The sequence below is a fragment of the Pseudochaenichthys georgianus genome, chromosome 1, assembly GCF_902827115.2.
Source record: "Pseudochaenichthys georgianus chromosome 1, fPseGeo1.2, whole genome shotgun sequence".
In the NCBI taxonomy this organism is placed as follows: domain Eukaryota; kingdom Metazoa; phylum Chordata; class Actinopteri; order Perciformes; family Channichthyidae; genus Pseudochaenichthys; species Pseudochaenichthys georgianus.
This window is the reverse complement of record NC_047503.1, coordinates 41,567,080-41,582,758: the sequence shown is the minus strand read 5'-3', so window position 1 is coordinate 41,582,758 and position 15,679 is coordinate 41,567,080. Positions and strand designations below refer to the sequence as shown.

The window sequence follows — 15,679 nt, the reverse complement described above, 5'->3', positions numbered from 1 at the left end:
TGTAATATGATTTGTGTGTCAGCAGTGCGACGGGGTGTGAGTGTCACATGTCTCTGCAGACAGGCTGCAGTTTGACACCTCCGCTCCCCCAGAAGGACGCACTCACAGCGGCTAGTGAACACATCAGCACCCGCAGGAGAACCGAAGACATGGCGACCGGAGACAACACGGCAACCTTTGAGTCATGGCTCAGTAAGTAAACGGGAGAAAATAACTCGTGTTGTTTTTCTTAGCTTCTTACTTGTTTATCCAACGTCTCATCCTCACGTATTTCAATTTTTTAACGCAGCTGTTTACTAACGTGTCTTGTGACGCCAGTTGTTCTTGTGTTTTCATAACATCGCGATACTTTGGCGAATACATTCTGAATGTGTTCATGTTTTTAACTTTGTTTTTAAATGTGTTTGTGCAAAAAGTTTCAGCAGGAAGTTGCTACGTGCGCGTACCCGACGAGCGATCTGTATGCGCTCCTGACGTGAACGCGCATTCTGGCAAAACATTTTTATAAAACTTGATGAACTTTCTTTTTTATTTCTGTTAAAGTAGGAATACTAGTATGGAAAAATACACAATTAGGAAATAAAGAACTGCATTTAAACATATATTTAAGCTTCTAAGATAAGATCATAATATATAACTAACTACACTACTCATCAAACCTCATCTTTCAGGTTATTTATAAAGCAAAATAAATATATTACTGGTCTTTTGAAACATCGGTTGAACGAAACAAGCTTAAAAAATGACACAATTGTAACCTTAAACAAATAAATGAAAGGAAAAGTTAATCTGTTGTTACACTCCACATCTGGAAAGTATACTTAGCACACTTTACAGTATGTATCGTTTCCCTGTTTTTATGTGTGTTTCATTTTCACTTCCTCATCAAAGTTATTTAGCTTTTTGCATGTATTTAATATAGTTGTGGCACATTTAGTTTTTTGGGGTCGTTTAACCTTTTTCTCTGGTGTCTTTTTGGTTCCAGACCAGGCCACTGACCCCAACAATGAGCAGGACAAATGGGACTGCATCCAGAGCTTCTACCAGCTCGTAGACCAAGAAACGGATGGGTAAACTGAACAAGATTCTCCTTATGTGTACCTACTCCATGTGCTGCATGGGCTAACGTTTTCAAGGAAGGCCTCGTGCTTCTAGAAGTTAACGCAATGTTGGGGTTTGAGAAAGAGTTGCTTCACGTCCATGTTGCCATCACACCTTCTCAGTTTCAAGACTGTGCAAGAGGAAGTCTGCAGCACCTTTTACACTTTTGACCCTTTTAATGTGAATGTAACGTTAATTAAAAGCAAGTCTAGTTGCCAATTAGCACTTACTGTAAGTAGGAACTAGGGCTGGGCAATATGACGATGTATCAGAATCAGAATACCTTTATTAGTCCCACAGAGGGGACATTTGCACCGTTACAGCAGGAAAGAGCCACAGACAGCTTAATGTTACATATGTTTTAAAAAAAAAAGTACCAAGTTATGATATAATAAAAAATATAATAAAAAAAACTTTTCAAAATACAAATCCTGTAACAGTTCTTTGGATTTAGCAGCCAGGTATATACAGTATTACACGGTTATTAATAGCATATGTATAAGTATATATTGCATATTACCAATATTTACTGTCTATGCCTGGTTTTAGTCAAACGAAGACAATCTTTGGTTATATTATTACCGATCATTTGCACAGTATTTTGTCCCATTGTTTTAAATGAAAGACAAATAAAACTGTCAGGAAAGATCGAGTATAATCTTTTATTTGGGAACATATCGCCCACCCCCTCGTTTCGTGGTTCTGAACGTCATTGTTTGTATCTGTAAAAAATATTTTGAGTTTAATTGACAAGAAGTTGACAGGAAAATAAACAGTGTGAGTGTTGTTCTGCTTTAATTCATTCGACATGCATCAGAAACAGTTATCAACGCCTCAGTAGCTTTCAGCGAGGCATTAGCGTCTATAGCAGAATATACTGTTTGTTAAATTCACTTCTTAAGCTTTTTTATTCCTATTAGCTTAACTCACGCATGGCAATGTGTGGACGCTATGGGAAGTGTACTTCTTTGACTGTCAGCACAACATGTTCTTTGCTCTACTCGAGCCTTTAAATGCGATTTTAAATCTTATTTGTTTCCACTTTCAGACCACAGGTAGCCATTCGCCTTCTTGCCCATAAAATCCAGTCGCCACAGGAGAAAGAGTCTCTGCAGGCTCTCACTGTGAGTCACATGTCTTCATGTTATTCACCGTTTAATGTAATGTATTGTTAAATATCCTGTTTGTTCGTCTGGGAAGTCCCCAGAAGCAGCAAGCCACTACTTTAGCCCTACGTTTTATATTTCAACCATACATTTAATAGTAAGTGACAGGAAATACAATATACATCTAGTGTGGAATATGTGTGCACATGCAGTGAGTAGACATGGGTTTTTCATTTAATGCAATTCATCACGGGCTACACACTATAAGGTTTACGGACCATTCATTAAGAAACAAAGGCCTTTGTTTTAACGCTGGGGGGGGGGGAATATCTGTGACTAACTTTTATCACAAGAAGCAAGTGATGAGGGGGATTTGATCTGCATATTGAATCTGCTGTGACAGCTAAGGTATGTATCATTCGGACATGTATACATCAAAGAGATATTCAGGGTGATTCAAAACGAGAGGAAGCTTCAAATCCCTAGCGTTATGTCACATTTAAAGGTTAACCACGAAAACGTGCACTGACAAATCTCTTTGTTTTTTCTGTCGTGTCAAAGCCAGGAGACTTTTTTTTCTTTCATTTTCCCTTCTTGAAAAAGCTCCTGTTGATGATGATGTTCCATGATTTGGTGCTTCCCAGGTCCTCGAGGCGTGTATGAACAACTGCGGGAAAAGGTTCCACAGCGAGGCCGCCAAGTTTCGCTTTCTGAACGAGCTCGTCAAACTGCTGACTCCCAAGGTAATCATGGAGACCGGGGTTTCCTGTCTGTGCATTTCAGTTTCATTTCATTTCATTGAGGACATTATCAAATCTCATAGGTAATAATATGTGTTTGTTGTTTTGAGTTAATTCAGGACATATAAAACTAAATAATGTAGTTGTTTTTACTTGAGATTCGTGTGAGTGTGCTGCGTTTAATTATATGTATAATTAATAATAACCTTAATTTCTGAGGCCCTTTTCAAAACCCAAGTTAAAAAGTGATTCATGCAAGACAGCAAAGAGAAACCAACAAATGGTACAATTAATTAACAAAAACTATGAGTAATGTAATGAAATGAAATAAACAGTAAAATTCAAAGATCTTTTTCTTTCAAAAGTAAAAAAACTGTTTGGAGAAGTCGTTTGAAATCCATTGGGAATATAGAAGACGGCATTAATAAATGAAAAGCTAACGATTCAAACACTAACTTTAATTAAAATTGATAAGTGAAGCAACCACACAAATCCTACACACTATGGCCCAATCCCAAACCACGCGCTACACCCTACCCCTACACACTACCCCTCCAAGTGCTGTTCCAAACCAACGAGTGTGGAGCGGTGTGGAAGGGGAGGGGGCTATCAAGCCCTCAAACAGCGAGTCTACAGCGGTGCTGACTGGAGACCGGTCTCTACCTGACCGGAGTCACGCTGTGTGTGTCCGTCAGGAAACAAGCTGTTAACAAGTAGTTCCAGCAAACATCCGCTGATAAACTGCGATGTTAACGACCTCTTGATGACCTCATATGTTTTAACTTAGGATCAAACCAGTGTTTAGTCTAGAAAAAGGTAAATGTGTGCATTTTATTATAAAGTTGTGTATATTTACAGATTGTTGCAAAAACTAAGAAGCTTATAAACATCAGGTTTAAAACTAAAAGAGCTTTGAAACACAATGAAAGATGTTTGGAGTTTTATTTGAGTTATTCATTTAAACTTTTTGTCTAAGAGATGCTGATTTGAAACCGTTGTTACAAACAGTTACGGCATTTCCTGTTTGTGCCGGAGAGAGGGGAGGCCGTCCCAAAGCTTGCTGCTGTATTTCCTCCCTCCATCTGACAGGAGGGGGAGTGTGTAGGGGTAGGGTGTAGGGCGTGGTTTGGGATTGGGCCTAACTCTTTGATCCATACACTATATGAACGTTTTGATTTACAGACTCTCATCTGGTAAACTCATACTAATATTAAAATTATAGTCAATAATGTAAACAAAAACCTACTGAGATCTTTCAGTTAAAATAGTGAATTAACAAATAATTGAATCTACTAAACAACATAAACATGCATCATATTAATATGTACACAAATATCTTGAATAAATAGAAAAGTATTAGAACAATACCGATCCACATGAATAACAGTTAAAAGGCTAATACATGTTTTTGAAAGTCTCTCTCTGAGGAACAGCAGTGATGTGACTAAAGTGGGGAATGTTTGGTTGAGCAGTACTTTGGAGCGTGGACTCCTCAGAAAGTGAAGGACCGAGTGACGGAGATCCTGTACGGCTGGACTCTGTGGCTCAAAGACGAACCAAAGATCCTCGAGGCCTACGGCATGCTCAAGAAACAAGGTCAGGGTTCATGCACTAGAACAGGGGTTCCCAAACTTTGCCATGTCAAGGACCCCCATATAGCATTATCCTCTGGCGGGGACCCCCCTGTTGCAATTTTTTTAAATGATGTGTACAAGTGCCTCCCGATGGAGCCTGCAGTGCGTTGCCACTACATTTGGGGCCTTCTGCCTGATCAAAGCTGTCACTCCGCTTTCTTTGCCTGTCATAGCCCCACTGCCCCATCTGAACACACACCCACACAACGAGACCAGTCAAGTCCGTTTGAGATGATGTACTCGTCTAAAACTTGGAAAATGTCTCTTCATGTGGTCCTACCTTCCAGTGCTTTGCAAAATAATATTTCCTCAGCAAAGTTGTCTGAAATAAATCTGATGTATGCAAGCAATTCTGCGACATTTGCTACATCCGTGCTCTCATCCAGCTGCAGAGCGAAACATTCACTAGCTCTCACTTGCTCCAAAAACTGAGCAAATTTTCACTCGCAGTAGCGGCAGCTCGATTCTGATTGGCTTGAAGGGCGATCGTGTGATTCAAAAACAAAAAATATGAAAAAATTGGCATCAAAGGACACATAGATTGATAGATATGCAGTTATTAATAACATAAAAAAAAAAATCAAACTTAAAAAAAACTTTCCCTCAAACTCTGAGTGACCCCCCTGGCGCCCCCTGGTGGCCCCCACTTTGAAAAACACTGCACTAGAACACTCTTCTTGTCATCTGCACAAAGCTACAGTGTAGAAATGGCAATCTTCTGACCTGAGCTCCTCCAACAATCCAACATATAATACAATACACTGAAGTTATTCACGTGATGTATTTGCCCGCACATATGTGTTTGTAGTTGTTTTGATTGGATCTACTGTAGGCGTAAAGTGCCAACTCATATTTGATTAAGGGCCTTATCGTTTGCACCACTATGCAAATATGCAACTTCAAATTTGCCTTTTTGTTTGTTTGTTTTGATTCCAACTTCAACTAGTCTGGAGATGTACTGAATAGTTCAAAGCCTCATTTATAATGTTGAATCAAACTTTTACACTGATACAGATAAAGATTTGGCTAAACTAATATAAGTAGTAGTAGGTTGTTTCCAGTTACATTACCGTGTGTTGAATTGTCCAAAACTCTTAACATTTGTTGCGAAAAAGCAGTTTCGAAAATTGAAATGAATTCAACATTTTGATTTTGTTTCGATTTTTAATTGTTGTTTTTTTAGGGTGATCTCATAATACAAAGACATTAGACATTGTATTTCCTTGAACAAAGATATCACCTGTCCTGCATGCCTAGTTGGAAGTTATTTTCCCGATATTACCCGACATTTTGTTATTTCAGGTATTGTAAAGAAAGACCCCAAACTGCCGGACACATTAATAATGGCGCCTCCGACACAGAGAAATAAAGAGTCAGTGTTTGACCAGGAGGACAAAGCCACGGTGAGTCAGTGTTTAATATCTGATGATGTAGCATTAACTTTCCTCGCACTAAAGCTGTGTTTCCGTGTCCTCAGTTATTAGCCCGACTGTTGAAAAGCGCTCGTCCTGAAGACCTGGAGACGGCCAACCGGCTCATTAAGAGCACCATCCAGGAGGTGAGCAGTGCTGCGGCTGATCTGTTCATGCATGCTTTTCTGATTGTATGAGTTTGATATTCATTTGCTTTGATGTGTGTGTGTTTTAGGAGCAGGAGAAAGCAGAGAAGGTGACGAAGCGAGAGTCCGCTCTGCAGGATGTGGAGAGCAGCACCAAACAGCTCCGAGAGCTCCTGCAGCAGAACACCATCAGCGGAGCGACGCTACAGCCCAGCGACGACATGAAGGTGCGCTGAACATCACACACATCACACACATCACACACATCACACACATCACACACATCACACACATCACACCAGAGATGGCAAAAGTACACACATCTACAAAAGTAGAAGTACTGACTAAACTTCTTTACTCAAGTCAAAGTAAAGAGGCTTTGAAATGTCCTTAAGTAAAAAGTACCCATAACTAGCAGCTGTTTTAAAGAGTACCTGACCTCCCTTTATATCAATAGAACAATAATGTCGTTGTTAGCTAATGAATGTTTCCATGCCGACCAACGGCAACATGACAACGTTTCCATTGGTCCCTCTTCTTTAGAGAAGACCAGGAAGTGATGGATACACGGATCGTGTTCAAATCAATAGGCACGCAATGACTCTGAATAATAATGATCACGCACCAACACACATTCAGACTAAAGGAACCAGCTGTTTGGGAAATGAGAGAAGTAGAAAGTTCAGGTATTTGAGTTCAACATGAGAGAAGTAGAAAGTTCAGGTATTTGAGTTCAACATGAGAGAAGTAGAAAGTTCAGGTATTTGTGTTCAACATGTAAGAAGTAGAAAGTTCAGGTATTTGTGTTTAACATGTAAGAAGTAGAAAGTACATGTATTTGTGTTTAACATGTAAGAAGTAGAAAGTTCAGGTATTTGTGTTTAACATGTAAGAAGTAGAAAGTACAGGTATTTGTGTTCAACATGTGAGAAGAAGAAAGTACAGGTATTTGAGTTCAACATGAGAGAAGTAGAAAGTACAGGTAATTGTGTTCAACATGTAAGAAGTAGAAAGTACAGGTATTTGTGTTCAACATGTGAGAAGTAGAAAGTACAGGTATTTGTGTTCAACATGTGAGAAGAAGAAAGTACAGGTATTTGTGTTCAACATGTGAGAAGTAGAAAGTACAGGTATTTGTGTTCAACATGTGAGAAGAAGAAAGTACAGGTATTTGTGTTCAACATGTAAGAAGTAGAAAGTACAGGTATTTGTGTTCAACATGTGAGAAGAAGAAAGTACAGGTATTTGTGTTCAACATGTGAGAAGTAGAAAGTACAGGTATTTGTGTTCAACATGTGAGAAGAAGAAAGTACAGGTATTTGTGTTCAACATGTGAGAAGTAGAAAGTACAGGTATTTGTGTTCAACATGTGAGAAGTAGAAAGTACAGGTAACATGTAAGAAGTAAAAAGTTTTCAGAAAGTACTGATACCAGAAAAATGTACTTAAGTATAGCAACAACATATTTGCACTCCACTACTTCCCACCCCTGCCCCACATCTTACACAGAGACACAGATATAAAACAGCTGTTCAGGGCGGACCACAAAAGCTAGATTGGTTGCGAGTCCTGGTTCTGTATCGCCCTCTACTGGCTTTTTACTTTGAGAGCTCACACACCAACTTCGCTGAAAATGTAAAACCACAAAACACTGATTTGTGATTTTCTGGTCAAAAGTTGATTAACTTTTAAATCAAATAAATGCTGTTGTGACAAGAGTTATATCGTGACCCTGATAGCAGCATATTGTACGGTGGCCCTGAAGTGCAAGACACCACAGCATTTCAGAAAACACTACAGCATTTCACAAAACACAGCAGCATTTCACATTTGACGGAAAGGGTATTCCTTTAGGGAGAACACTTCTTGTTTGTGATTGGACAGAGCCAGCCAGAGAAGCACTGCTGTGATTGGTTGTTTTTGCTGCCAGTCAAGAAATGACGCTTCGTGATTGCCAACCAACCAGTCTATGTTGCCAATGCTAACACATCAGCCGTTAGCACACAATCAGAGCTCACAGCTCCTCATATCTGTTCAAAAGTTAAACATTTTTTTTTATTTTGGATATACTTTATAATCCCCGTGGGGAAATTTTTTCTCTGCATTTGACCCATCCTAGTGTTAGGAGCAGTGTGCTGCCATTTTGAACGGCGCCCGGGGAGCAGTTTAGGGAACGGTGCCTTGCTCAGGGACACCTCGGTAGCACTTGGTATTGCCGGGACTTGAACTGGTGACCTTCCAGTTGCCAAGCCAAGTCCCTATGGACTTCGCCACCACCGCCCCCATGTACAAACCACAGACTGCCTGTGTCATGGTGAATACAGTCGCTGCTTTATTTATGTCTGTATGACGTTGTTGTGAGTGTGGACGGAGCAGCTACAGGTTAGCTCAGCCTGATGGATCCGATTCCATTCAGAAAACACGCATATTAAAAGCTTTCCGCCTGCCGTCTTGTCTGCAGACTTGTCAAAGCGTTAATTCATGGTTTTTACTAACCGTTATCAGTATGTAGTTGCTTCGGCATCACTTTGAAACGTGTATTACAATTAAATCACGGTCAAATATGTACATTTTGTTGTAGTTGGTATCTCCCATAGAATTTACACGGAGATACGCCCTGCCCCCTCTCCAGCGCGTCTTGTTTGAATGACAGGATCAAACACAGCTGACAGCCGCGGTGAAACTCGAGCGATAGAGCGATGCGAATATTGGGTAGTCTACCATAGTATTGAAATGGAGATAAGCCCCTTAAAAACCATGAATTAATAAAGCATTAATTCTGTGTTTACTCCTGTCATTCAAACAAGACGCTGGAGAGGGGGCGGGCCGTATCTCCATGTAAATCCTATCGGAATCGATCAGGCTAAACTAACCTGTAGCTGCTCCGTCCACACTCACAACAACATCATACAGACATAAATAAAGCAGCGACTGTATTCGAAATGACATAGACAGTCTGTGTTTTGTATATGTTTAACTTTTGTCCAGTTTCTGAACAGATATGAGGAGCTGTGAGCTCTGAGTGTGTGCTAACAGTTGGGCCAATCACGAAGCGTCATTTATTGACTGGCAGCAAAAAACAACCAATCACAGCAGTGCTTCTCTGTCCAATCACAAACAAGAAGTGTTCTCCCTCAGGAATACACTTTCTGTCCAATGTGAAATGCTGTGGCGTTTTGTGAAATGCTGTGGTGTCTTGCACTTCAGGGCCACCGATTGAATGTCATTTTCTACGTAAGAGCTTATATTTCGTTTTTTTTTAAATAAGCTTTATACTGTACAGTACAGCTGTTATCATATTTAATGAGATCATGACCCTTACGAAATAAATTAAAAAGATCCTCAACAAAACGTTAGTGAAGTAATTTACTTTAATAAATGTGCCTCACATTTTTGCAACTTTTTTTGACCACAGTAGAAAACAATATATATATATATATTTATTTTTTTGTCAGATACATTTTTTTTTTTTTTTAAATGCTTGAATGATTTAATGTTGAAATGTTTATGGACTAAAATTAAAGTTATTTTTATATACTGTATTATTCCTACATCGATATAGACCAGTGGTTCTCAAATGGGGGTACGCGGACCCCTAGGGGTACGTTGGAGTACTGCAGGGGGTACATGAGATTTATTTTATGTTAATGAAAAAAAACGTAATTAATGCATTTAAAAAAACTACTAATATTAGATTAACTACTTTCTTCAAAAGTGTACAGTAATTCTGGATAATAAAATGGGAACAATAAACGGGGTGCTCTCTTTTCCTCTCCTTCTCCTGACAGCCCGTCAGTCTCGTGCAGCTCGCTGAACCTGTAATAAGTGACCCGACAGTAAAGAATAAATGTATAAATATTTTAGCTAGTTCCAGAGTAGATAAACTAGCTAAGTGTGTTAGGTCTAACTCTTAGTGTATTTTCCTCCGCTCAAGGGTCCGTCACAGCGGCGGAGCTGTGATCATGCAGAGCTGCGTGTTCTCCGTCAGCAGCAGCTGATCTGATCTCTCTCTCTCTCTCTCTCTCTCTCTCTCTCTCTCTCTCTCTCTCTCTCTCTCTCTCTCTCTCTCTCTCTCTCGCGTCCGGTTATACTTCACTCACGTTTATGTCCAAATCTATCAGATCTAGCTAGTTCTAGCTAATGATATGACTGCCTGCTTATCAAAGAACCTAAACAATAAGCGTTGCTTGGCAACCGCGTGTGGCTGCAGAGTATAGCATATGTTTATATGAGGGGTCAAAATCCCATGCTCATAAAATGTTCATATATCTTTTTCTCTTCATTCCCCACGCCCCAAAATTAATAAATATACTAATTTTAGGAAAAGTAAGGAAGTTTGAGCAGTGTGGGTTTTATATTAACAAAGTTACACATATTTCAAAACGCAAAGTGTAATAGCTGCAGTTTGCCTCGCTGTCAGAATGACAAAGGTCCTCAGTGAAGCACAAGCCCATGTTTCTCATTGTAAGTACAACTTATTAAACAGATCAGTTCAATGCAACTAATGTCGTCTTAGTGTTATTGCATGATGTTAAAATTGGTTTGCCATGAATTTAGTGATGGATTGTAAACATTTGAAATGTAGCATTTAATTGTTTCTCAGTTACCAGGTTGTTGTTTTAATAAATCAGACACTGATGGTGCATCTCTGTGCTGTACCTCTTTATATAGGCATTTTTTCCCTAACCATTGTTTTTGTGCTGATCAGGGGGTACCGGTACATGGCTGAATTTTTTTTCAAAGGGGGTACATTATTGAAAAAAGTTTGAGAACCACTGATATAGACTATCAAAATAATATATATAAGAATAATACTGTCTGGGCCCAATACACCTACACATGTTTCCTCTCACCGTGGAGGATAATGTGTTTGTGTGGAAGTGTAACTCATGATTTGTCGCTGCAGGCCCTGTATGAGCGCTGCGACCGACTGAGGCCCAGCTTGTTCCGCCTGGCCAGCGAAACGATGGACGAGGACGTAGCTCTGGTGCAGATCCTGGCGGCTAACGACGAGCTAACACTTGTAGTAAACGATTACAAAAACAAAGTGGGAAAGAGAGAGTGTAACGGTGGAAGAGAAAGACGCAGAAGTGAGGACGAAATGGAGCGGAATAATAATGGTAGGCCTGATTTGTTCCTGTGGATATAAGTTTGACCTTGTGTTTGGCACTGCTTTGTATTTGAACGTGTTTCTTCTTGTTCCTCCAGCTCCAAAGAGTCCCAGAGAGATTAAAAGCTACCACCTTATCGACCTGTCAGCACTGGACTCTCCACAGACGCACAGAAAAGCTGATTCACCGCCATCTTTTGAATCATCTTCTCCCATATTTCCCTCTTTCCTGGAAAGTAGCTTTAACTCAGACGCTGACCAGGACTTCAATGAACCAGGTAGACCTGCTCTCTCTCCTAGTGCAACATAATGTTATTACTGGCTGTTACTTTTCAAGTTTCAAGGCTCTTATTGTCATGTGTACATAGCTACAGTTAGATGTCAAGGAACATCTTAGGTCACAGGCTCCTCCAACAGTGCAACAGAATAAAACAGATAACATAGTTAAAATAGTGCAAGTAGTACTGCTTATATACATTAATTTACTTTTATAATGCTGCTTTGTATGTGTTTTACCTTGTGTTTTTTATCTCCTATGACGTAACAATGTAAATGTCCCGCTGTGAGGCAAATAAAGGTTTCTGATTCTGATTGTGAAAGTAATGTCTTATAATGCGATGTTGTTCTGTCCTGTGATTACAGAGTCACAAAATAATCACGTCTCAAAACAAGAGACTTCCCGGTCGTACTCTGAAGATCTGCTGCAGGTGAGGCTCCGATGTTACGTTAAAGAGTTGAACTGAGATTTTATTTCATGTGTTTAACACCGTTAATTCTTCTTGTTTCAGCTAAATGGAGAGTTTCAGATGAACCACGCTGAGCAGAACGGAGGCAGAGGCGTCGTTCTGAGAGCCCGTGGATGTGGGGGCAGCAGCGCGACATCGAATGGGACGAACATCTGGTAAAGATTGAGAAAATACATACACTTTTGGAGATACAGTAATGCTTTGGTTTTGGCGTACTGTATGTATATTTATGGAGAAATAAAAAAAGTCAAACATCTACTGATATAGTTTACACTCTAATCCCAATTGTAATTTCAATAATGCGCTGGTGAATAATTAGTATTTAAATGATTATGAGGATAGACAGTGAAAATACTCTGGGTATAAATACGTAAAAATAAACAAAATAAATCCTTCACATAAAATAATGTATAGTAGGACTGTCCAAATCAAATCAAGACACTACAAATATAATCCCAGATAACGAGGGAAAGTCAAAGATACTGGCCATTCTGTAACATAATTACAACATGTTATACTATTATATTTTAAAAATAATCACCTTTTCAAATGTTAATGTAGATACTTAGATGTATCCTCATCACGATTATTTGTGTTGTGTTGTGCATTAATGTTATACATACAAGTAACAAGTACATTTACTCAAGTACTGTACTTAAGTACAATTTTGAGATACTTGTACGAGTATTTCCATTTTATGCTACTACTCCACTACAATTATTTAATACCTTAAGTTACTTGCTGCACCTTTACCAGCTTTGATAACACTTTAATTATCAATAATTATAATCAAAAGCTATATATTATTCTGAAATGGGGCCAATCCGCACAATGACTACTTTTGGTACTTGAAGTATATTTTGATGCTAATACTTTTGTACTTTTACTTGAGCAACTATTTGAATGCAGGACTTTCACTTGCAGCAGAGTATTCCTACACTCTGGTACTAATACTTAACTTAAGTACCGTACTTTCCGGACTATAAAGCGCACCTGCATATAAGCCGCAGCAGCTAAATTGTCCGTCTGTCTTGCTCTCGTTCTGTCTCTCGGTTCCACTTTTACTTTGGCGCGCTACCTGTCTCACTCTTTTCCGGCCTCCAGCTTTTCCTGCTGGAGCCGCCGCTTAAAGGTGGCGGGCGCGGACCGGTCATAGAGCCCATAGAGTTAAAGGTGGTTAATTGTACCTGTAAAATCCATAGATTTAGGAGGTTCCCTAGTGGCCGTTAGCTGTACAAACAAAATGGGGGAAAAAGTCGCGGCTTATAGTCCGAAAAGTACGGTACACAATCTGAGTACTTCTCTTACCACTGCTCAAATGCCATCTTTGTTATATCCTAAACAAATGTTTGACGATGTCTTCTTTCTTCAGGTCACTCCCTCACCATCAACAGTTCACAGAGTCAGGATCACTGTCCGAGAATCAGAAACAACTCAGTGAAATGTCGGGATCTCCAGAACAAAAGGAGAGCTTGTTGACACCGCGACTTTTAAAAAACGTCTTTGTTCCCGTTTACACCATCAAACCCAGTGAGTTCATACGGAGAAACAGCTGTGTTACTCTGTGTGTTACAGTTCTGTTTTTCTCCGTACGATTTCTCCGTTACGTGTTTATTTACTTCTGAATTTGTTATTTTTGTTGTTGTAGGTAATCTTGAGCCGATCACTGTGTATGATCATGGCGGCGTCCACGTCTCTCTACATTTTGCCAGAGACTCTCCGCTGGGTTATCCTGGTGTCGCTGTGGTCGTCTCCTCCACCGTGAACACATCTGCCCTCCAAGTTAAAGACTTCCTGTTTCAAGCTGCTGTTCCAAAGGTAGAAAACATAATCTCTTAAAAAAAGGAAATACAATATTAGTTTTGTTTTCCGTTATTGCAGATTTAAACTTGTAAAACGTTGTGAAACTTAAAGCTACGTTGTTGTTTCAAAACAACCTTTTGAACATGAGGAGCAAGTGGGAATTCAAGCTCATTTTGATTGACGTGTTTGACAAGGCAACATTTCATCAGAAATCTGAATCACATTTAATGCAAAGTATATTTTTACATACAAATAATTTTTCATCAACAACTCCTGGAAAAGTTAAGTGTGTTTGTCTAATTGTAAAATAACCCTTGAGATATCAGATTTCATTTATTGCCACTGACGCCCCCTGCTGGACACACCCACTTCAGATTTTCCATCTCATGAACAATGTGTTATGCACATTCCCACACACACTTTCTTCCTGAGCTTTTAGCGGTTTGAGCTGTGCTGACCTGTTTTCCATTTATGAGTTGAATTTCCATATAATTTCCCCTCTCTCAGACGATGTTAGTGAAACTTCAGCCGGCCTCTGGGACTCACCTCCCTCCGTACAACCCTCTGCTGCCTCCACCTGCCGTCTCTCAGGTCCTCCTGCTGGATAACCCTCAGAAGGTGAGTTGACAGGGCGGTTGAATTACATTAATCCCCAACAGTATTAGTATAATTTGACTAATGACCACACACACACGCACGCACGCACGCACGCACACACACACACACACACACACACACACACACACACACACACTCTAATTGACAGGGCTCTCTCCACTTGGCTTCCCTCCCTAATTGAGACTTATCCTAACCATAACCAAGACCAAGTCTTCACCCTAAAATTAATTATTTCCCTCATGGGGAGGTGAGTCCCCACACGTGACTGTAAACAGATGTAGGTCCCCACAAGGATAGTAATGCTAGGACACACACACACACACACACACACACACACACACATATCTTGTCTCAAAGTTCGATGTGTAGCAATAGCACCAAGCTTTCAAGAGATATGACGTTGTTTATCACTGAATCTTATTCAAATTAGTCAGACTCTTCTTCTATTCTTTAATTGTATGTGATATTGTTATGGTATACTATAACATAACATTGTCATGGCATACTTCATACATCACTATGGTTCAGGGTTGGCCTTATATACAATTTTCTTAAATGCAATTTTACACATTTCTTCAACGTCCACTTGGACTGAAATATGAACTGTTTGGATTTTTCTTTTAAAGGTCACTGTGACCTCATGAACACAGTGTTCATGTGCTGTTGATCATTGATGTGTTCAGTTACTACATGTGTCATGTCTCGCTCTTCTCTTCAGCGAAAGATGCGTCTACGCTACAAACTGACGATGACACATGGAGACCAACATCTGAACGAGACCGGGGAGATCGACAACTTTCCTGACTGGACCTCTTTGATCAGACACTGAAGACACTTTGGATACTCGGATAGAAAAAAGAAAAACATCAGGATCTGAAGAGTAAAGTGAAAAAAAACTGGACAAAGGTGTGGGAAACTTGTGACAACGCCGAAACAAACTAAACATATATCTGTATTTTCAGGATTATAAGATAGAGTTTTCTGATACAATAAAGCCAGAATCATCTTGGAAGGATAGAAATTACTCTAAGAGCAACTCTTTTTAAAAGATACAAATGTTAGAAGTTCAGGAGATCACTTTCAGTATTTTGCTATTCCTGCATTAAAGTGCAGTTTGATAATAAGGTGTGTATTGAACCAATACCACTGACATGCAGCTAAATGTCTGCACGTACATTATGGTCAAAGCCTTCTCTCAAAGTGCCTTAAGATGGAAGTTGTGTTTTTAATATGTATTTATTAAGAGTGAGGTTGTCTTAAGGAA

General features: G+C 39.6%; 1 protein-coding gene across 1 annotated transcript; it reads left to right on the top strand.

The window, feature by feature from the left end:
* The first annotated feature begins 50 nt into the window (after positions 1–50).
* Positions 51–15,539, top strand: LOC117449773 (ADP-ribosylation factor-binding protein GGA1-like). Its single transcript, XM_034087665.2, has 16 exons — positions 51–192; positions 986–1,070; positions 2,150–2,225; positions 2,852–2,950; positions 4,420–4,543; positions 5,884–5,984; positions 6,059–6,139; positions 6,229–6,366; positions 11,045–11,258; positions 11,347–11,526; positions 11,891–11,955; positions 12,037–12,149; positions 13,367–13,524; positions 13,643–13,812; positions 14,305–14,415; positions 15,134–15,539. The coding sequence occupies exons 1-16, from the start codon at positions 150–152 to the stop codon at positions 15,242–15,244; spliced, it is 1,869 nt and encodes a 622-aa protein (XP_033943556.2). The 5' UTR covers positions 51–149; the 3' UTR covers positions 15,245–15,539.
* Positions 15,540–15,679: the final 140 nt, after the last annotated feature.